Source organism: Rhincodon typus, chromosome 5 (assembly GCF_021869965.1).
Source record: "Rhincodon typus isolate 14 chromosome 5, sRhiTyp1.1, whole genome shotgun sequence".
Taxonomy (NCBI): Eukaryota; Metazoa; Chordata; class Chondrichthyes; order Orectolobiformes; family Rhincodontidae; genus Rhincodon; species Rhincodon typus.
The window spans coordinates 87,847,360-87,871,167 of NC_063336.1; the positions used below are offsets into that span (position 1 = coordinate 87,847,360).

The window sequence follows — 23,808 nt, forward strand, 5'->3', positions numbered from 1 at the left end:
TTGCAACTAATTAACCCACTTCTCTTATGGAGCGTTAAATATGGTTTTTCCTTGAATTGGTATTCTTGTGAAACATCCTGACAACTGCAGGAAGGAAACCTTTGATAAAATGTGTCTTTTTTTTTCAGTAATACCCAAGTGCACTATTATTGAAATGGGAATCTTATAACCAAAATGTCTAGGGAAAACCTATGGCATTATTGTTCAAGGATTCATGTCCCCGATGTGGACCTAACTCTCATTACCAGAGAGTAAACCCAAGAAGCAAGCTGCTTTGTAAGTGTGCAATTTGGAAGAAGCAAACATTTTTAAACATTCTGGATTATTTCTTGTCTTTTCTAATCAAAAGGAATGACACCAGTGGTAAATATATTAAGTTATTGTCTCTTTGGAAGTATTTGATAAAACTTACTGAATCTTTAATAGAACCGCTTAGGTTTAGTATTAATTGTAAATCAAAGTTGTGCCTTGAGATTGTATAAGAGCTACCATCTTTCGGATGTGCCAAAAGTAACAATCAATTTCTTATTAGTTCTGCCAGCATTTAGTTTTATATCTCCAATTTTATTTTACCCTAGAAGGCTCCAATTCATGATCCTCAACAGTGAAAACAGATACGAAGCACATTACCACCGAGTCTAATCCTTTTCACAGTACATTTACAGCACAAGATGTTAGTTTGTGAACAGGAAGGAATCTTGCCAATTTTTTCCTTTCCTAATCCATTATGCCATCTTCTATGAATAGTTAATGTAGCACAGATCAGGAATCAAAAATAGGCTGGATGGCCCATCTTCTCATTGGAAAGCATGCTGAGTTACTTGGGCTGGGTATGTTTGTTGTGTTTAGGGCATGGTTCATGAGAGCTGATTTATTCCATGTTCAGAGAATCATTCATAGTTATCTGTGGCTTTATTTTTAGTATTAGAAATAATATGCCTTATAAACATTAAATGAAGGTTTAATAATCCAACAGGAGTATTTTTTCAAATTTTTAGCTTGCTCGCATCAGAAACATCTGAGCCCATTAAATAAAGAAAGCTACACCTAATTTTGTTGCGTGCAAACTTGAAATTTCATTTTGGATACCCCGATTAACCTTTCTTTTAATCAGTTTTTGATGTATGGAGATTATTTCTTGGCACATTGTGCATGGTCCAGCCAGATTTGAAGTAATAACTAAAGTTGTGTGGCAAATGTGAAATCTAGTGTGGTACAGAGCCAGAGGCCAAACATTTTCCGGGCCAAATCCTTATTTGATGCCAAGTTAGTTTATTTTCAGTAGCAGAATAGGGCACAATTTCAAAATGTGCAAATGACACACAACTTGGCCACATTGAGAGGTGGATAGTGATAGATTTAAGATGACATAGGCTGAAGGAATAGGTATTCACATGCAAGAAGAAATTCTTTGTAGAGAAGTGTTGAGTGATGCATTTGGTAGGAAGAATCTGTAAAAAAAAAGGATACAATTGTAAAATGGGTAGAGGAGTGAAATGTCTGAGGGAAGGCTTGCACAAATCATTGAAAGCGGTAGCGTAGATGAAAAACATTCATGCTAAGTGCAACAACTTGACTAGGAAAACAGTGTCAATAAGTATGCCCCATTTTTCCAAAAGTCTTCTAATAAGACTACCAAAATGACTATTGCTTTACCAACTGCTACTTGGGACAAAAACGATTCAGACCTGATTACTTCAGAAACAGTGAAAGTAACTGTTTACTGTAGCATACTTAACTTTAACAACAGTGAAAAGAAAAGGATTTCTAATTAATGTAACTTAAATAATACTCCTTCAAAACCCCAAACACACACACACACACACACACAATCATAATTATGTAAAAGACAAATGGTTTAACATCGATACTATTATTGCAATTATGAAACACTCTGTACAATTATGGTTGTCCTTTGATTCAATGGTTGATTGGGTAACCTTAGGTCTTAGATGAATTCTTTCTTGGATTTTCTTTTTCTCCCCCCACGCAGTATGAGAGGCAAAGAGATGCTCTTTGTCTGCAGGCTCTGGATGTTTCCCATTCTCTACTTGCTCTTGGCATTTACAACTTTTAATATGCTGTAGCTCAACCAATCAGAGGGCTGTGGCCAGGCAGAATTTCCTCAACTCAAAAGATTCTTGGTGCCATTCAGCCTTGAATTTTCTCTCTTATTTTGCTTCCAAAAAGCAACATTTTCTTACATAGCTCAACAATATGCAACACTTGATTTTCAAGTTGCAAAACCTTCCTGATATTCCAGTCATTGCAGTCCAACTTCCACTTCAGTTTACAGTCCCAAAATACTGAAATATGTGGTCTCTTACATGGGGCATATAGATCCTGGGCTTTGTACAGTGAGGTATATGCCAGGTATTTATGGTGACATTTATAAAATGCTGGTTGGATTTTAAATGGAATATTGTTTCATTTTTTAGGCACATTTAAGAACTTCCTTTTGAGATGACTGGTAAATGAAGAGATAACATGAGGAAATTTTTTTTTAGCATACCAGGTGGTCAGGATCTGGATATGGCTGCCTGAGGGTTCTGTAGTAGGTGATTTAATTGTGGATTTTAAAAGAGAATTAGATTATTTTCTGGAGATAAAGGAGCAGTCAACATTTCAGGTATTACCCTTCTTCAGGACTGGATGTGGGGGTAGGGGGAGCTGCAGATAAAGAGAGCGGGGGAAGGGGTGGAGACAGAATGTGGTGATAGGTGGACACTGGTGGTAGGTATGACCTGATTGGTTGATGGGAGGGATGAATCTGGTTGGTGGTTGGAAGGGAGGGTCAGAAGGTTGAATAGGAATGGAAGGGAGGAGCTTGAAGGGGAGACGGGAGACAAGTGAGAAGGTTATTTGAAATCGGAGAACTCAATGTTGAGTCCTCCTTGCTGTAGGGTGCCCAGGTGGAAGATAAGGTATTGTACTTTAAATTTGCGTCCCAAGTCACTGTGACACTGGAGGAGGCCAAGGACAGACATGTTGGAGGGGGAGCTGAAATGGGCAGTGACTGGGAGGTTAGCCTGGCCTGAAATGGTCAACCTAACCTGGCCTGCTGTGTTCTTCCAGCCTCCTGTTTGTCTACCTTGGATTCCTGCAGCTGCAGTTTTTTTGTCTCATAACCTTATGAACTGGTACTCATGATAAACCGGCAAAAATCATACACCTGAAATAATGGACTTTTACTGTGTTTCTGTGATGTCTGAGTCAGCAGTTAAGGATGCGAGTGAGAAGGCTCTCTTGCTGGTAAATTTTATGGAAGGCAAAGTTGCATTATTATTTAAGTATAATAGTGATGTTCAACCAGAATATTTGATCAACAGGCACACTTCTGGTCCCATAGGCGGGCAGTTAATAAAATATTTGCTGTACCTCCAACAATATGGAGATATCTGACTAAATAGCCTAATATGTTAACTTATCAAAAGTCTTCTTAAAATCTAAATATATTACTTCTTGTATACTTAAATATATGCTGCTTATTTATTTGCTCTACTTATTATCTCCTCAAAGACATGATTTCCTCTTTATGAAGCCATGCTGTCACTGTTTAATCTTATTATGTGTTTCTTAGAGGTCCCATCTTAGGGTAACATGAGGTGGAAGGTATTTATGAACTACTACAGCAGAACGAGGATTGAATTCATGCTGTTGGCTTTATTTTACACCACACTCTAGAATCTAGTCAACTGAGATAACTTACCCATATATTGGTCCTGGGAATGCAGCAAAGATTTATTGCAATGATATCCAGACTCTAAGGGCTAAGAAGAGAAATTGAAGTAGGACTTTATTCCCTGGAATTCAGAAAGTTAAAATGTTAGTTTGATTAAAATTTTCAATACGTTAAGGGGAACAGATACATTTGAGTGAGAAAACTAATTTCAATGGTTTGGAAGTGCAGATCCAGAAATTTCAGGAATGTAGTTGGGAAATATACTTCACACATGGGGTGGTAAAAAATTTGGAACTTTCTTCCTTAACAGTGTTTAAGATAGATCAATAGTTGATTTTAAAACTCAGACTGAATTTTTATTATCAAAAGGTGGCTATATGACATGAAGTCCCAGATCAGCTCTGATCCCATTGAATAGTGAGACAGCCTTGAGAGCCTAAGTATGCTGATTTTCTTCCTGCATTAGCACCTTAATGTCCTAACACAAAAGTTACTGTTGTACCTGTTTCTTAGCTAACACAGAAGTTGGCATGCTTTTCTGTTTTATGAGCACAGTCTGTAATAAGCAAAATAATGGTACAAATGTTTGTTTATAAAAAATATCTATTGCGCACAACAATGCCACTAACTTGCTTCATAACTAAATATTATCAAGTATGTGTTTGTAAGATCATTTTTTAAAAGTAACCTTGATAATTGCTGCCTGGTTTTGATGATGTTCTCACTATTTTGAAATGGAGCCAATGAAGGTAATGTAGCTAGACCGACCCTCCTTCACTTCGTTGACTGGTTCAAGGCTGTACTTAGGTAGTCAATCTGACAATCAGCCCACATATATTAAATTGCAACATATAAGTGGACTGGAATGTATAGGAGGTACCCACTTCTTCAGCCCCCAAAATCAGACTTTTTTGCATGTATTCAGCATATTGTAAACTCACTTTCACCACCACCCACCCCAAACAATTTTCTAGGCACAATATTCTACACTTTGGTCATCAGCCTCAATTTTTCACCCCACAAGGGAAAATTTTACCCACTGGTCCTTGGCAATATAGGAGCAGGAGTAGGAATAGGTCACTTGCCTCCTCAAGCCTGCTCTGCCATCTAAATAAATCATGGCTAATTTCCTCAATACCACTATCCCCAGATCCCTTGATATCTTTTATATATAGAAATATATCACTGTTATCCCAAACATACTAAATGAATCGCCTCATAGCTATGGCGGGCGGGGGGAGAAGAATTCCAGAGATTTGCTTCTGTTTGAGTAAAAAAAACTCATCTCAGTCTTAAACAGTCTACTCCTTATTCAGGGGAAATACCTTTCCTACATCTAACCTTTTGAGCCATATAAGAATTTTAAATGAATGAGATCACCTCATTATTATAAACGCTAGAAATTACAGGCAATCTTAATCTCTCCTTTCAGGTGACTCCCACCATCTGAAATTGGTCTGGTCAACCTTTGTCACATTCTATGGCAAAAGTAACCTTCCTCAATTAAGGACCCCTATACTGTACTCACCGTGCCAGGTGCAGTATCACCCAAGACTCTACTCAATTGCAGCAGGACATTTTTACTCTTGTACTCAAATCCTCTTGCAATAAAAATCAACAGATAATTTGCATTCCTAATTTCTTGCTGCACCTGCAAATTGAGTTTTAGTGGCTTGTGAACAAGGATGCCCAAGTGTCTCTGGACATCAACACTTACCAATTTCACACTATTTAAAAATTAATCTCCATTACTGTTTATCATTTCAAAGTGGATAACTTTGTATCTTTCCATCTCCCATGTTCTTGACCAATCAATTAGTGTCTACATTCTATTGAAGCCTCTTTGCATCCCCTGCACTGTTCACATTCTCATCTGGTTTTACATCACTAGCAAACTTGGAGATATTACAATTGATCCCCACAACCAAAGAATTGCTGCAATCTGTGAATAGCTGAGGTCAAAGCAATGATCCTTGTGGTACCCACTAGTCACAGTGCACTGACCTGAGAATGACGCATACTTTCCTACTCTTTGATTCTGTATCTGTGAAGCAGTTTTCAATTCTTGCAAGCATAGTAGCCCTGATCCCGTTTCCCCTGATTTTGGTCACTAAGCTCTTGAGAGACTCATTCAAACATATGAAATAGAAGCAAAAGTAAGCCACAGCCCCTTAAGCATGGTCTGCCATTTGGTAATGGGATCACTAATGTGATTACTCTACATTCCCTAATAATCTTTCACCCTTTTGTTTTTCAAGAATCTCTATCTCTGCCTTAAAATAATTCAAGGACTCTGTTTCCACTACCTTTTGATGAACAAAGTTCCAAAGTCTCACAACTCTCTGTAAAAACAAAAATTCTCCCCATCTCCATCTTAAATGGGTGATCCCTTGTTTTGAAACAGTGACTCTTATTCTAAATTCTCCAACAAGAGGAAATAAAAGAACAGAATATTATTTAAATGAAAAAACCTGCAGAAAGCTGAAACACCGAAGGATGTGGGGTAATTACTTGTGCATGTGACCGAAAGCTAGCAGATGGGTCATCAGGAAGGCTCATGGAATGTTGCCCTTTTATTTCAAGGGGTTGGAGTAGAAGAGTAGGGAAGTCTTACTGCAACAGTACAAGATGCTGATGAGACCACATCTGGAGTGATGTGAACAGTTCTTGTCTCCTTATTTAAGCAAAGACATCATTTCCTTGGAGGCATTTCAGAGAAGGTTCACTAGGATGAGCTCCAATATGGAGGGATTGTCTTCTGAGCAAAGGCTAAACAGGTGGGGACTCCATTCACTGAATTTTAGAAGCATGAGGGATTATCTCATTGAAACATGTAGGATTCTGAAAAGGTTTAACTGGATGAGTATTGAGAGGATGTTTCCCTTCATGGGAGGGTTTAGGACCAAAGGGCATAGTCTCGGAATAAAGGGTTATCAATTTACAACCGAGATGAAGAGGAAGTTCTTTTCTCAGCTTGTAATTCTCTGGAATTCTTTACCAAAGTTCTGTTTTCATGCCATCATAATTGCCTTTATTTCAGTTTAAAATACTGGACTTGGTTATACTTCATTTTCTCAAGCTGAAAGTAAAATTCAATCGTACTATGGTTGTTGCTCATTAAGGGTGCCTTCACGACTAGGTCATTCATTTATCGTATCTCATTGTACAAGAGCAGGTCTAGAATAGCCTGACATCTGGTTGGCTCCTCAGTGTACTATCTTAAGAAATTAGCCGAGAAACAGTCCATAAACTTCTCATCTAAGTTGCTTTTGCCTATCCAATATTTCCAGTCCGTTTGCAGATTAAAATACCCCACATTATTGCTGTACTTTTCTGATACATTCTCATTATTTCTCCTGTATATACTCCATCCTATTTTGTGGTTACTATTAGGGGACCTGTACGTCATTCCCATCATCTTGTCCCTGCCGATCAAGTTTCCCAAACTAAACTAGTCCCACTTGCCTGCATTTGGCCCATATCCCTCTAAACCTTTCCTATTCATGTACCTGTCCAAATATCTTTTAAATATTGTAACTGTACCTGCATTCACCACTTCCTCTCGTAATTTGTTCCACATAAAATCCATCCTCTGTGAAAAAGTTGCCCCTCGGGTCCCTTTTAAGTCTTTGTCCTCTCACCTTAAAACTATGCCCACTAGTTTTGAACTCCCCCACAGACTGAAGGGTCTGTTTCCGTGTTGTATGACTCAATGACTTGACTTGATCATTTAACATCTCCATCCAAATTACTTCTACATGTGCTATTCTGAAAACTCAGGACATCCCTCTTTGTTGTGCTAATACCATCATGAATTAACATAGCTACACCTCCACCTTTTCCTTGCTTTCTATTCTTCCTATATGTCATGTAATCTTCAATATTCAGGTCCCAACCTACCTCAGTCCACAGTCATCTCTCTGTAATGGCTGTTGTATTTCACTTACTTAATTATACTTGTGCTCAGTTTTCTTTTGCTATGTGCATTCAGATACTGAGCCTTTAGTTATTATTTTTCTAATCTTTCGAACAATCAGTGGATTTACTCATGGATTTGTACTCTCTGTTCCTTTCCATCATGGTCTGTTTATCATTTTCCGTATTAACACCATTCTCTCTTCCTTCCCATGCTCTTTGGGAAGATGCAGTAAATCAAATTTGATCCTTTGCCCTAGTCATTTAATTTAAAACCCTCTTCCTAGTTATTTGGCTTACTACAGAACTGGACCTTGTTGAATACTTTATGAAAATCCAAATACACCACGTCTACTAGTTCCCCTTTGTCTATTCTGCTAGTTCCATTCACATTGTCAAACATAATTTTCCTTACATAAATTCCTTTTGCCATTGCCTAAACTTACCATTATTTTCCATTGTGCAGTTAGCACATCCTTTATAATTCATGATTGTATTTCCTGATGACTGATGTCAGAATAACAAAGCTACAGTTCCCTGTTATCTTCTTTCTTAAATAGTGGAGTTATATTTCCTACCTTCTAATCTGTACAGACTGTTTCAGAGTCTTAAAAAACTTGAAATACAATCATTTAAGGATCATTACTTTTACAGCATTCTTTTCAACATTGAGATGTATAGATCATCAGGTTCAGATGCTACATTTTTAGTAATGCTAATTTATTTTAGTTTCCCATTTTCACTAATTCAGATTCTCTCATTTCCAGGTGACTGTTTATATTTTCCTCTGTGAAGACAAGATACAAACTATTTGTAAATTTTCTGTCATTTCCTTATTCTTTATTATAAACTGTACTGACTCTGCCTGTAATGGGCCCACATCTGGCTTTATTAGTCTTTTCCTCTTTGGATACATATACAGAAGGTTTTACAATCTGATTTTATGCTTTTTTGCTCTTTTACCTTTGTATTATATTTTCCCTTCATCGGTTTCTTGGCCTTGCTTTGCTGAGTTCTAAAATATTCCCAATCCTTACACTTTCTATTTTTTTTGGCAACTTTATAAGTCTCTTTTTGAGATCTCCTAGAATCTTTCTCTCGTTAGCCATGGTTGAATCATTTTTGTGGTTAGGTTTTTATGCCTTAAAGGAATGTATATTTGCTGTAAATAATTTATTAATTCTTTAAAGGCTAGCCAGTGTTAGTCTTCGGTCATAACCTTTAGTGTCTGTCTTTAATTTGTCTGTCATTGCTAGAGGGATGGAGTTTAAAAACAGGGAGGCTATGCTGCAGCTGTATAGGGTCCTGGTGAGGCCACACCTGGAGTACTGTGTGCAGTTTTGGTCTCCTTACTTGAGAAGGGATATACTAGCACTGGAGGGGATGCAGAGGAGATTCACTCAGTTGATTCCGAGTTGAGAGGGTTGGATTATGAGGAAAGACTGAATAGGCTGGCATTATACTCATTGGAATTCAGAAGAATGAGGGGAGATCTTATAGAAACATCTAAGACTATGAAGGGAATAGATAAGGTGGAGGCAGGGAGGTTGTTTCCAGTAGCAGGTGAAACTAGGACTAGGGGTCATAGCCTCAAAATAAAGGGAAGCAGATGTAGGACTGAGGTCAGGCGGCATTTCTTCACCCAAAGGCTTGTGAATCTGTGGAATTCCCTGCCCAGTGAAGCGGTTGAAGCTACCTCACTGTTTTTAAGGCAAGGCTAGATAAATTTTTGAACAGTAAAGGAATTAAGGGTTATGGTGAGTGGGCGGGTAAGTGGAGCTGAGTCTCAAAAAGATCAGCCATGATCTTATTGAATGGCGGGACAGGCTCGAGGGGCCAGATGGCCTACTCCTGCTCCTAGTTCTTATGTAATGTACTTTCTCAATTTACCATAGCCAACTTGTCCCTCATCCAGAAATGCACATTGATTAGGACACAACTAGAGTACAATGACCTACATAGTTCTATCATAACCTGACTGTTCTTATAATTGAACCGCATTATTTTCAAACTTCCCAAATATTATGGTAATTCATCCCTGAATGCTCCTTTACAAGATTATTAATCAGTCTTTTCTCATTACTTTAAATCTAGTTTTGTGCAATCTATTCTTTACTTGGTTCCTCAAGAAGACCATTTTCAGGAATTCCTCCTCCATAGCAATGGTGCCAATTAGTTTTATCAAGTCTATATGTAGACTGAAGTTCTCTGTGATTACACTATCATTCTTGTTACATGCATCTCCAGTTTTATTAGCACTACTGTTTGGTGGCCTATAAACAACTTCCACCAATTTTTGCTGCCCGTCACTGTTTCTTAGCTCCATCTAAACTGATTCGAGATATTGATCTTCCAATCTAAGATCTTCTCTCACTAATATCTCCTGAACAGATGAAGGGGATCAAGCTGGCAATATGGGCTATTTGGTGAAGATGCGGGGGAGTAGCACTGTTGGTGTTGGTTGCTGGTGTTTCAAAACGGTCACTGTCACCCACAAACACGTGTGGTTCACTTTTAAACTTGGTGTATAAGTTAACCCTTGAAATATCCCTTCAAAATTTGGAGGGAGGGGGTCTACATATGCACTAACACACATGACACTTCACCCCTTTTCCCTCACCTCAACCTGCCACACTGCTTTCTCTCAGTCGATGCATGGTCAACAAATTTGGTACACTTGTTAGTGTGGCAAAGCTTACAGTGAGATGCTACTGGGGACAAACCCTCACATCTAATCAAATAGAACAGGTTATATTTTACGTGAGATAACATAAGATGTCAGCAGACTGGGAGAAACCGCCCTTTTAAGCGATTGGCAAAAAGTGCGTTTTTCTTTGGGGCTGCGGTGGAAGCTTTCGAAGGAGAATTACCTGAGGAGGAAAAGTTTTCAGAGCCGCTGGAAGGTTAGCGGGGGGCGTCGGGTCATTGGGTGGGTGAGGGAGAGTGGCTCCCTGTTGAGGCAGCACAGACACATCGGGCTGAATGGCCTCCTGCGCTGTGTGGACGCGATGATATTCTCTCAGTCTGACCCAACCCCCGCCGTCGAATCCGTTTACGCAGCGGGCGAGCTCGAGCTCCTGTCTCGAGGGCAAAGGGGCGGGGGGACGGAGTCGTCGCGCGAGGGCTAGGGACGGATTGTGTGTGTTGGCGGGGGGGTCGCAATTGAAGTCAATCGGCGGACCCCCTCCTCCCAGCACCCACCCGCTGGCGCCTATTAATAGCCGTGACGCAGCCGCTTTCCGCCTGTTCGCCGAGCGCGTGTGGAGCAGGTGGGTGTCGGGTGGCCCTTTCCCTCGACGCATTGACCCATTGCGGGAGGGCGGGCGATAACCATCTCCACCACCTCTTTCTCAATCGAGAGGGTGAGAAGGTGAAGCGGTGAAAGAAACGGGATGGGTGGGGGGTGGGAGTGCTGCTGTTGGAGGAGATGGTGTGACCGGGCTGGAGGGAACCGAAGCTGCGGGCCAGCTCCGTTAGCCGCGTCCCCGTTAGAAGGCGGCGGCCGCGAAACGGGTTTCGGTTCGATTTGGCTAATTCCAGGGTGAATTGAGAGGGGAGGGGAACCCTCTCCGACCCCTAATATTTTAATCTTCTATTACTGGAGCAGTCTTCGCTCTCTTTATCCCCCCCACCACTGGCGTTCGCTTTTCTGTGGCATCCTTAGTATAAAATAGGAGGGGGGGGGCTGCAGCCGACAGGTGGGCGGCGGTGGGGCTTTTTATCTTTTTTTTTGAAGATTTTTTTCTTCTGCCGTTTTCCCGTAAACGTTGGTGATCGTTCGGCGACGGTTACGGGTGAAGCTTTTCCTTGACCTTTACGGAGGAGCGGTGTGTTGGGGGTGGGGGCGGCTCGGTGCCCGTTAGTGAGAAAATGGCCGGTGTGTCCCTGCGGTTATTGTCAGTCAAAATGGAGGAGAGCAACATCAACTGGGATGGGGGCGTTAGAGAGGGAAAGGCAGCAGGTATCTTTATCACTGTAACAATTCGGAGAAATAACAGAGATGCGCTTAACAAGAAAAGGAGGGAAAGCGGCTGAAGGGCGAGCGAGGCGCTCTCCCCCCCCGCCCCCCACTTCTCATACAGGAGGAGATGGCCACTGTCTTTAGAGTAAACCCACTGACTCCTGTAATTCGGAGACTTGGGATGGGGAGAGGGCGTCTGCATTGCGTTTTTTGGCTTCGTAACTTTTTTTTTCTCTCTATCGACCAATTTAACTCCCATCCCTGGTTCCTTAGGGCTGAGGCAACAACCCACTGGCAAAAGCAATGGGTAAGGAAAAGATCCACATCAACATTGTTGTCATTGGCCATGTGGATTCTGGCAAGTCCACCACCACTGGCCATTTGATCTACAAATGTGGTGGCATTGACAAGAGAACCATTGAAAAGTTTGAGAAGGAAGCTGCTGAGGTGAGAAAGCAAGAAGGTCAACTTTATGGCTGTTGATGTATTGTTGCAAAGTTACCTTGTACGATTCTATAATTAAAGATGTGATGAGTATGACAATATTGTAAATACCATGTAGGATACTGAACAAACTTGCATTATAATGAAACTGTCTCTTTTTAACCCTCCCACTTCAGTTGTATTCATCACTGCAACTAGACACGAAGTTACTATTCTGTTTTTGTGGATCCGAGCTCTTGAAAAATGAGAATGAAACTACCAAAGTCAATGGTAGGCTAAATTCTGAAGAGAATCCAAGGTGTTGCATCTGTAGAATCAGCAGGGTTTGCACTTGCCTATCTCCTATTTTTTCTCCATTTGTTTTTGCTAAGCTTTATTATACTGAAAGCTACTAATGTACCATATGTGGTACAAAGTTCTTCTGGCTTTTGGGTGGAAAGAAAATAATCCTTTGAGTACACCAGTTCTAATCCAGTAGCCGTTAGTAGATAGTGTTTGATTTGAGTATGGTCCGAATTAAATTTCCTTTGCTTGTAAAATTGAAACTAGAATGAAATGTATGTTCCAGGTTGTTCTGGCCTGGAAAGAGCTAGAGTGCTCAAAGGGTTAAATTGCTTACTGGTCTTGCATGATTGGAGCATTGACTTACCAGGATCCCTACATAAGCATGTTACTATGGTTGTCTTGTTTGCATTTTCTTTTTCCAGAGAACCATCTGAATAGAAAACCTGGAGTAGGTTGTGCTTCAAGGATTTGGATTCTAAGTAGCTATGTTGGGTGGGTGGTTCACTGATGTAGTCTGTGCCCTTTCAGATTAGTTTCATTTTTTTAAAAGAAAACTATTGTAAGCAAATATGAAAATAAAAGCTACCCTATTTGGACAGAAGAGAACCTTCAAGCATTATTTTGCCGAAAAGGTTGCTTATGTGTACCTAACTTAATTATATGCATAGAGCCTTGAGACTAGTCCCTGACACATCTGATCTTGGGTCAGATCTAATAGTTGTGGTATACTGTCGGAGGAAATGCGTTGAGTGTATAGAAACTTTTAAAATAACCAATTGACAGCTGGTCAAAAAAAACTACCAACAATTTGAATTATTTTTGCAAAAGCTGTAATTGCAGGGTTGTCTTATTCCTTTGTTAGCCTGTGATAGAGTTCATGGGTATACTGCTTGAAATATATTTGAAATTTAAGATCCTCGTAGAATTTGTGTTTAAGTCAGGTACACAACATCAGTATAAACTGCAAACAAAAACAAGTGTTACAGTGTAGAAGGAGACCATTCAATTTGTCTTATCATCTTGGCTTTCTTGAGAGAAGCTTGGCTAATACCTTTTTTCCTTTTATAACTGAAATCTCATTCCCAGAGCCATTTTCGTAACTGTTTTTCCGTATATTCTCACTAATCCTCCACATTTTTCGAAGTGTAATGCCCACTGAAGTGCTGAAGAAGGGTCACTGTACCTGAAACATTGACTGTTTTCTCTCCGTAGATGTTTCAGGTTTCCAGCATCTACAGTTTCTTCTGGTTCAGTGCTGTATGAAAGTGGTTAACATTCTTGCTTTTTTTAATTGTCTCTCAATTAAAGCCCAGGATCCCATATGGCTTACTGACCAGTTTCTCAACCTGCTCTGCCACCTTCAACAATTGTGTTTCCAGTTTTCTTGTGCTCCTGCATGCTATTTTAAAATCATTTTTATATTGCGTTTACTCACTAGTCCCATCAAAATCTGTTATTTCACACTGCTGTATTAAATTTCATCTTTGTCTGTACTTCCCACCAACCAGTCTCTGCTTTTGAACTGTTACATAGAAAATAGGAATAAGTCATTCGGGCCTCTGACATTTTATATAATCATGGCTGATGGTCCAACTCGATAGCTGTTTCTGCTCTTGGCCCATACCCTTTGATCCCTTGGTCCTAAGAACTATATTTATTGACTTCTCAAAACATTAAATGTTTTGGCCTTTAACTGCTTTCCGCAGCAGAGAATATCACAGGCTCACCACTCTGTGAAAAAAAATTTCTCCTCCATCTTAAACGGCTTACCCTGTATCCTTGAGCTGTGTCATTATCATCCTTGGCGTTCTTCCAGGGTTTATCATCTATAAATTTTGAAATTGTGCTCTGTACATCAAAGGTAATCAAGAATACCCACAAACATCAATGGGTTTAACACTGATCCCTGGAGAACCTCGCTGTTCACTGTCCTGCAGTTAGTAAACAGCAATGGTGACCAGTTGTTTTTCTATCAGTCTGATAACTTTGTATCCATGCTGTCACCCTTTTGTTCACAGGCTTCAGCTTTGCTGGCAAGACTGTTATGTGATGCTGTCCAATGCCTTTAGGAAGTTCTTATACACCACACAACCCTCAACCTTAGTGAAAACGGAAAGAACTGCAGATGCTGGAAATCAGAAGCGAAAAGAGAAATTGCTGGGAAAAGAACTTAGCAGGTATGGCAACATTTGTGGAGAGAAAATGGAGTTAACGTTTCGGGTCCAGTCGCCCTTTTTCAGAATATAGTTATGAAGAAGGGTCAGTTAATCTGAAATGTTAACTCTGCTTTCTCTCCACAAATACTGCCAGACCTGCTGAGTTTTTCCAGTATTCTGTTTTTGTTTCTGATTCCCAGCATCTACAGTTTTTTTTTTTGTTTGTATAAATGTTTGCAGATCTGTCAGTTGAATTATAAATAAACAATTTTTGTTTCATTTTCAAAAGCATTTGCTGCACTGAATAGAAAAGAAACGAGTGAAACTGGCCTCTACAGTGGAAATGAATAGTTGCTTCACACTTATTGCCCAAGAAACACTGCTGCCAAAAATACAACTCCTTGGGAAACCAATGCATCTGTTGAACTTGGTTTGTGCTAGCCCTTCCTCCCAAGGGAAAAGTGAACAAAAACTGCGGCACTCCTATGATCCTTCTGAAAGCTGTGACAAAACACTATCTTCATTGTCTGTCAATTCTGGATAAACCACCATTGCCTAATGGCATCTGGGCTGATGCCTTCACATTCAATGTCCTTTGCATGAAAATTGGAGCCCCCAGTTTCATTCCTGTGAATACTAGCATTTTTCAATCTATGATTCAAGATTATTATAAGAAATTGTGACCATCATAATAATAAACAACAGTTCATGCTAGGGGCTTATTTTCTCCCTGGTAAGAGCCAAATAAAAACGTCACCAGTATTATCTCCAATAGTTAGAACTGTTAGTACAGGACCAACTTGGGTATACCTTTGCATTCTGCAGAATGGGAGCAGGCAGGATGGTTGACTTAGAATTTCAGCAGTGCAGATGTGCTAAGCTTTGTGATCTTGAATCTTTGAGAAACAGCAACTGATTGTCACAATATTTTAAGTGCCAAAGCTACAAGTGCTGATATAAAAATCTCCTAGTGGTTAGTGTACAACATTGATCTGCATGACTAAGATTTGCTTTTATAATTTTGTCTTTGCGTGTTTTAATTTATCAAAACCTCTGGATGCTGGAATTGCGTTTCTGTATAATTTTAGCATTCTGTTTTGGCTTGCAGCAGCTCTGATGTGCAATCATTGTATCTATTCTTCTAGATGGGCAAAGGATCCTTCAAGTATGCCTGGGTATTGGACAAGTTGAAGGCTGAACGTGAACGTGGTATTACGATTGACATTTCTCTCTGGAAATTTGAAACCAGCAAGTATTATATTACCATTATTGATGCTCCTGGTCACAGAGATTTCATTAAAAACATGATTACTGGTACTTCTCAGGTATGTCAAGACAAGAACTACCAAGGTAACAGTTTTGAAAAATGACAGTAAAGTGAATTATATAATATCTATTTGTTTTAAAGGCTGACTGTGCTGTATTAATTGTGGCGGCTGGAGTTGGTGAATTTGAAGCTGGCATATCTAAAAATGGCCAGACTCGGGAGCATGCTCTTCTGGCCTACACTCTGGGTGTGAAACAGCTCATCGTTGGAGTGAATAAGATGGATTCAACTGAACCCCCATATAGCCAAAAACGATATGAAGAGATTGTTAAAGAAGTCAGCACTTATATCAAGAAAATCGGTTACAATCCAGACACTGTGGCATTTGTACCAATCTCTGGCTGGCATGGTGACAACATGCTGGAGGCTAGTTCTAATGTAAGTAACTTAAAACACTTTTTTTGTTTAATTTGTAGTAATCTTGTGCAATCTTAAATGTTGCTGAAGATGCTACCTTTACTGATGGCCATGATCTTGTTGGGCTAATGGGAACCTTGCCCACTGTTCAGAGACACTGGGGGATACTTGTGAATTCTGTTGGACCTTCCCTGTGGAATTGTGTGCCTTCCGGGCAATATAGTAGCCTTTCCCATGATTGGGGTCTACTGTGGTGTAGATTCCACATTGCTGTCACCATGCAAAAGTTGGCAAATTGTCATTGCCAGCAGTGGCATTGTGGCAGTGTAATCTACCTAATAGAAGGCCGAGATCATCATGGCATTCAAGCCAGTGGTAGTGGGGGTGAGTTGGAAGCAGGAATTCTGAAGTAAAGTTAATGATCACCCATCTCCTGATGTGTACGGTGCCTGACTACTGGTGGGGTTGGGGATTAAATGGGTGTCTTTAATGGACATCCTGTGTTCTTGCTGGGAGTCCTGCATCAACTCTCCTTGCCCTAGTGCTTAATCGGGGCGGTATTGCAGTTGCCAGCTGATGATGCCTAAGCCTACTTAATTTTGAATAAGGGCTCAGGGTCACTGTTTTCTGCATTTAACAGGAAGGCTGGAGTTAATCTAATAGAGTTGGTTGCCCATTCCAAAGTTAAGTATGTACCAAAGTTGTCTTTTTTTTTGTGGTTGTGAAATCTGCTGAATATAAAGGAACATTATTCATAGGCTATATTACTGTTCGGTAGTAGCAAGTAAATATTCAAGGTGTTTCTTTTACACAGATGACTTGGTTCAAAGGCTGGAAGATCAACCGTAAGGAAGGTAATGCTAATGGAGTTACTTTGTTGGAGGCTTTAGATTCTATACTACCACCACAACGGCCAACAGAAAAACCCCTTCGTCTTCCTCTGCAAGATGTCTACAAAATTGGTGGCAAGTATTACAGTATTCAGATCTGAATGTTGTCAAGTGGCTGTTTTGAAGCGAAATATGTTCTTCATTTTTCTACTAAAACTTAGATCTTAGTGGTGGATTTTTCCATGTACAAAAATGATCCATCAGTGGATGTCACAAAAGATCATTTTGTCAAAAGGCACGAATGCCAATTTAAAATTTGGGTACTGTCCATTTACTTCTTTAAGTATTGAGCCTAAGCAAATTCATTCCGAATTTACTGCTGTGATTTTTCAACTGAAATTTTGAAATAAATAGCTTTAATAATAAAGTTCTCGAATATCAAAGAAGTTTAAAGTGAACAAACTTGTTATTATGACAAATCCATGTCTCCTGCTCAGTAAAAATACAATGTATACCATTCTTATAATGTAGTATGATGAGAATAGGAGGCCACAAAAGTATTAACTTTAGAAATAACATGACCTGAATGATCACTGTATATTGCAACCACTCTAGTAATAGTGGTATTTGAATCTATGGCCTTTGTTTCTTAATCATAATTTTAAATGGTGGTGCTATTGAACTTAGCAAGTTCAATGTGTACATTTTGGGTTGGGCAAGCTGCTTTACAAATCTTAAAGTATGAACTTGTTATGTTCACTTGCAGGTATTGGTACTGTACCAGTGGGTCGTGTTGAAACTGGTATTCTGAAACCCGGAATGGTAGTTACATTTGCACCTGTTAATGTGACAACAGAAGTAAAATCTGTTGAAATGCACCATGAAGCCCTGACTGAAGCTATGCCTGGTGACAATGTTGGCTTCAATGTTAAGAATGTGTCTGTAAAAGATGTTCGCCGTGGCAATGTTGCTGGGGATAGCAAGAATGACCCACCAATGGAAGCTGCCAACTTCACTTCACAAGTCAGTGCTTTGGCATTGTTTTCTATTAGTCCATATTAATTACAAGATTGTTCTTTGGCATTGAATGGAAACCTATATTGACACTCTAGTTTTTTTTCTTACTTTTCATTCTTGCATTTTTTTAATGGGATATTGCTATCATTAACTAGGCCAACATCTGTTATCCATCTCTAGTTCCGTCAAGGTAGGTGGTGGTGAGCTACCTTCTTGAACTGTTGCAAACCATATAGTATAGGGACACCTCCAGTGCTGTTTTAGAAAGAATTTTTGACCTGGTGACATTGAAGGAATGGTAATATAGTACCGAGTCAGGATAGTGTATGGCTTAGTGCAGGTGGTGGTGATGTTGAAGACAGAAATCACATCTTGTCGTCGTGTCAAAATGCAAATTGAGGTTGGAGCAACAGAGGTTGGAATGATGACTGACATTATCTGAAATTTGTTTGAATCATGTAACTTGTTTTATTGTTTTGCTGTCTTCTTAGTTCTCAGTTTTGATTGGTTGGGAAAATGTTACCTTGTTATCAGTAGTTTGCTTATAGATAAATGATTCCCAGCATACCTATCAGCAGACATAGCCTTGGCTGTATTGTTAGAATCATAGAATCCCTACAATGTGGAAGAAGGCCATTTGGCCCATCAATCCACACTGACCCTTGGAAGAGCATCCCACCCAGACTCACCCATGCCTGTAACTCTGCACATGCCCTGATACTATGGGTAGTTTAGCATGGACGTTTCGATTTTTATTTTCTGTAGGCACTGGCACCAGCTGTTTTAAATGTTCGAAAGCGCACATTTGAGGTATACTCCTCTAATTTCTAATTACAGAATACACATTGGCAACAGTAGCTTGGCAACCAGTGTTAGTTTTTGTTGCTGATTCCATCCAACCAGCAGCATCTTCATTAGACCTAATTTCAGCTTGGTCTTCCCCACAGATTATGTTCCGTCCATTCTGTAGGTTGCTTGTGCATCATTAATTTTCTGGTGTCCTTTTTTTGAGGCGCATATTTTTGCCATTTTGCACCTGCGCCCTTCGATTAACTTTTTTCACTCTTCCCCTCTTCTTCCTCTGTATCTTCAAAAAGTCAGTGTAACTTCCTTGTTCTGTATTACCCATACAAGTGTTGCATCAAGTTTCTCATTAGAGATTTTTTTTCTACTCCTCCTCTGTCTCTGTCTCTGTACTGTGACTTTTTTTGGTGATTTTTTTTTTTTGGTTTACTGCAGCCCTCTCCTCCCACAATCTCTTCTAGCCACATGTGGCCACATCCCTGAATCTTTTAATTTCATGTGACCTTGTTACTCCATTGTTAATAACACTAATTAGACAAGGAGGTCTGTCATTTCAATATTGCTCTATGCCCTTGATCACCCCCTCTCGTGTCATTTCTTTGTCTTTCGGAAATAAACCCTTCCCCCTTGGGTCTTACGCATGTACTTATAAATTACCCAAATGCTTGGCCTAGAGCATGATTTGCTGATTACACCTCAACCTTTAAATGTTTACTGTCTTGACTGAATTGTTCCTCCTTGTATTTTCCTCATCTGATTTTTGTTAAACCAAAAAATCACTGAATTGTAAGTCTTTGGTAAGTGTGATTTTAGTCAGATCTAACTGGACCACTTTAAAGCATTGTCAATTATCCTGTTGATCACTAAAACTGTTGACCTATTGTGCATGAAAATATAATCCTTACTTCAATGGAAAACATGTTCTTAAATGGCCATTGCCTTCAATAACAAAAAAAGAAGAACTTCATGGATTCCAGTTCAATAAGATAAATGCGTTCCCTGTTACCCTAACACTCACCTGATGTCCTGAGTCTATCATATCTCTTACAGTGCACTCCCCATCCCCTCCCAGTCTGAACAAATTGACAGTTAACTTCCTTTCAGAGCTTTTACATTGCTCGATACTGTTAATAGCTCCTTCTCCTTCGGCACTTTAAGTCCCCTCCTAAATTTACTATCATCACCAGTATTTGTTCCGTGCAATTGAAGTAATGTACTGTGCAGTCATTTTTAAAGTTGCCATGTACATTAGCAACATTCCCTTGAAGATGTTTGTGTGGTCTGTGTTAACTGCATGGTATTTTTAAGTTATATGAGAGCACAGCACTTGATAGAACATTGGTCATCATTCTACTTAAATTCTCCTTTTAACCTCTCTCATTTTATTTGCCCCTGAATTTCTTGAATGTACTTGTTGCTTCTAAATCTGTGTGCTTGCTTTCTCCATCTCAGTGTCTGAAACCTTCCAATGAAGTTTCTGGTCCAGTAACAGCTTGAAATGACCCTTGTCAAAGTCTCAGGATTCTTTGTGATAAAACTGACTACTTCACCCTCCTTCCAAATCCTGTTTACTGTCATCAAGCTGTCTTACCTTTGTCCATTCTTATCTATCCTGTTTATAGCTAGAAAATCTGCCACAAAGGCTTCTCCCCTCCATTCTGTTACTCATTCTATCCTTGGCCCCTATAACTTCTCATCTACATCTAAACATTATCCTCTCATGGTACCTTTTTTTGAGACTGCCGACCAGAAGCCACGTGTGCCAGTGACAATTTGGTTCTCACCACCACTGTCCATGGACCTTTTATTAAACTTGTCAAGCTGCATGTCTGAGAAGATGCCTTCTCTAGTTAAATATTGGGAGGGCTGTGTAGCCAGTTCAGTCCTCAACACAGCCTGTTCCCTGATGGCAGTTTACATTCTTGGTAACCAGTCGTGAACTGAGCAAGATCATTCATGATCTTTGTTTGTATTTGATCATGAGTTTAACACCACATTTATATAACCACCAACGCTGCCTACTTCCCACCTGTTGCATTGTTTAACTCTGACTCATCTCAGCATATTTGCTGCTGGAACTTGGATGTATACATTATTTATCTCTAGATTTGACTCTTTATAATGTGCTCCTGACCACCCTCCCATTTTCAATCCTCAAATGTTTTGATTATCTAAATCTCCATTTAATGTTTTGACTCCATGATTCAGCCGTTGCTCTGTGCTTTTTGACCTGCATCGGCTGCAGGTCAGAAAGACCACAATTTTAGAATCCTCAACTTTTTGTTTTCAAATGGCTTCGTAGGCAATTGTTTATAAAACATAGGAGCAGAAATTAGGCCATTTGGCCCATCAGGTCTGCTCTGCCATTCAATCATGGCTGATAAGTTCCTCAATCCCATTCTCCCGCTTTCTCCCCGTAACCCTTGATCCCCTTGATAATCAAGAACCTATCTATCTCAGTCTTAAATGTACTCCATGACCTGACCTCCACAGCCTTCTGTGGCAGTGAATTCCATGGATTCATCACTCTCTGGCTGAAGAAGTTTTTCTCCTTGTCTTCCCATTTACTCTAAGGCTGTGCCCCCAGGTCCTAGTCTTTCCTACCAATGGAAGCGTCTTCCCAACATCCACTCTGTCCAGGCCATTCGGTATTCTGTAAGTTTCAATTAGACTCTTCTTCCCCCCCCCCCATCCTTCTAAACTCCAATTAGTATAGTCCCAGAGTCCTCAAACGTTCCTCATATTGTTAAGCTTTTCATTCCTGGGACCATTCTCATGAACCTCCTGTGAACCCGCCCAGGGCCAGTACATCCTTCCTGAGATATGGGGCCCAACACTGCACACAGTACTCCAAATGTGGCCTGACCAGAGCCTTATAAAGCCTCAGTAGTACATCCCTGCTTTTATTTTCAAGTCCTCTGAAAATAAATGCCAACATTGCATTTGCCTTCCTGACTACTGACTCAACCTGCAAGTTTACCTTGAGAGAATCCTGGACTAGATCTCCCAAGTCTCTTTGCACTTCAGACTTCTGCATTTTTTCCCCACTTAGAAAATAATCCGTTCTTTTGTTCTTCTTACCAAAGTGCATGACCTCACACTTTCCCACATCGTACTCCATCTGCTGCTTCTTTGCCCACTCTCCTAACCTATCTGAATCCTTCTACGGCCTCCCCACCTCCTCCATACTACCTGTCCCTCCACCTATCTTTGTATCGTCTGCAAACTTAGCTAGAATGCCCACAGTTTCTTCATCTAGATCATTAATGTATAAAGTGAAAAGTTTTGGTCCCAACACTGACCCTTGCAGAACACCACTTGTCACTGGCTGCCATCCTGAGAGAGACCCTTATATCCCCACTCTCTGCTTTCTGCCACACAGTCAATCGTCTCTCCATGCTAGCACCTTGCCTCTAACACCATGGGCCCTTATCTTACTCAGCAGCCTGCTGTGTGGCACCTTGTCAAAGGCCTTCTTGAAGTCCAAGTAGATAACATCCATTGGTTCTCCTTGGTCTACCCTGCTTATTACTTCCTCAAAGAATTCTAGCAGATTTGTCAGGCATGACCTCCCCTTGATGAAACCATGCTGACTTTGCCCTATTTTACCATACACTTTCAAATATTCAGAAATCTCATCCTTTACAGTGGACTCAAATCTTACCCACAACCGAGGTTAGGCTAATCGCCCTGTAATTTTCTGTCTTTTGCCTTACTCCCTTTTTTAAACAGGGATGTTACGTTAGCAATTTGTCACACTTTTTTTTTATCCAATTATTTTCTCAGTTTTAATTGCTCCTCCAGTGGTATCCACATTTTCAGGTGCTTTGCTCTTGAAGTCTGAAATTCCCTCAGTAAACTCCTCTGTTCCTGTATCTTACCTCCTTAAGGTACTTTCTAAAATCTTTCTTTTAATAAATTTTGTGGGTCACCTGGCATAGTATATTTATCTATGGCCATATTTTCTCATGTGCCTTTCGGATGCTTTAAATATGCTGTTCAAAGTTTCTCCTCTTCTGAAAAATGTTTGCAGTAAAATGTTTAAATTGTATATTGAAAACCAATTTTCTTTTAATACAGGTAATCATTTTGAACCACCCAGGACAGATTGCTGCTGGTTATGCTCCTGTCTTGGATTGCCATACTGCTCACATTGCTTGCAAGTTTGCTGAGTTAAAGGAGAAGATTGACCGTCGCTCTGGAAAGAAGCTAGAAGATAACCCCAAATCTCTCAAGTCTGGGGATGCTGCCATCGTTGAAATGATACCTGGGAAGCCCATGTGTGTTGAGAGCTTCTCTGAGTACCCACCTTTAGGTAAGTAAAATTGCATACTTGTTCAACTACTGTCAAACTAAACTTGAATGTAACCCAGACTTTTTAAAAAAAAATGTTCCAGGTCGTTTTGCGGTTCGTGACATGAGACAAACTGTGGCAGTTGGCGTCATCAAAGCTGTTGAGAGAAAGGCTACTGGTGCTGGCAAAGTAACCAAGTCTGCCCAAAAGGCTCAGAAAAGCAGATGAATTCGACATTTATCGGTTGCCACTTCTTCAGCCTCCACAGTTGGCAGCCCAGTTTTAGAGTGGATGATCACAGTTTACCATTTAAGCTCCAAAATAAAAGACTGGTTAATCAAAATGCATCGTAAATACTTCCGAAGGAAATGATTGTGGACCACTTCATTAATCTACGTTGTAGCAGTTTTAAGTTATTAGTTTTAAAAGCTGTACTTTTAAGTGAAAACCAATGTCTTGACAATTGTCCTAGAAATTAAAACTGTTAAACCATGATTTGGAATGTTTTTCTCCATTTCTGAGACCATGACTCCAGAATACACTTTTTTTTATATCCCTTTTTTAACTTCTGAAAATGTTTCTTTGTCTTGTTCCTGTTCTTAATCTTTGCCACGATTACCATTAGTGCTTTTGCATCATAACTTGTGGTACCCTTTTAACAAACCTTTAGCAATCCATGGTTTTCTTTTTAAAAAAAAAAAAAAAAAAACTTTTGTATTTGAGTTAATGTTATGTT

The 23,808-nt window shown here is 39.9% G+C and overlaps 1 protein-coding gene across 6 annotated transcripts; it reads left to right on the plus strand.

Moving 5' to 3' along the window:
* Positions 1–2,814: 2,814 nt before the first annotated feature.
* eef1a1a (eukaryotic translation elongation factor 1 alpha 1a) lies at positions 2,815–23,567 on the plus strand. Of its 6 annotated transcripts, none has more exons than XM_048597280.1 (8): positions 4,102–4,122; positions 11,832–12,005; positions 15,589–15,768; positions 15,852–16,148; positions 16,942–17,092; positions 17,724–17,980; positions 22,859–23,093; positions 23,176–23,567. In XM_048597280.1, the coding sequence occupies exons 2-8, from the start codon at positions 11,862–11,864 to the stop codon at positions 23,298–23,300; spliced, it is 1,389 nt and encodes a 462-aa protein (XP_048453237.1). In that variant the 5' UTR covers positions 4,102–4,122; positions 11,832–11,861; the 3' UTR covers positions 23,301–23,567. The 6 variants fall into 6 exon arrangements, with proteins under 6 accessions (XP_048453241.1, XP_048453237.1, XP_048453240.1 ...); XM_020519077.2 differs by lacking the exon at positions 4,102–4,122 and adding an exon at positions 10,745–10,866; XM_048597281.1 differs by lacking the exon at positions 4,102–4,122 and adding an exon at positions 10,939–10,959.
* Positions 23,568–23,808: the final 241 nt, after the last annotated feature.

Excerpts from the sequence above, each read along its gene's own strand:
- eef1a1a (XM_048597280.1), top strand. The coding sequence starts at position 11,862 with ATGGGTAAGGAAAAGATCCACATCAACATTGTTGTCATTGGCCATGTG. Across the intron at positions 17,093-17,723 it reads AGATGTCTACAAAATTGGTG|GTATTGGTACTGTACCAGTG; the intron begins GCAAGTATTACA and ends GTTCACTTGCAG. Across the intron at positions 23,094-23,175 it reads CTCTGAGTACCCACCTTTAG|GTCGTTTTGCGGTTCGTGAC; the intron begins GTAAGTAAAATT and ends AAAATGTTCCAG.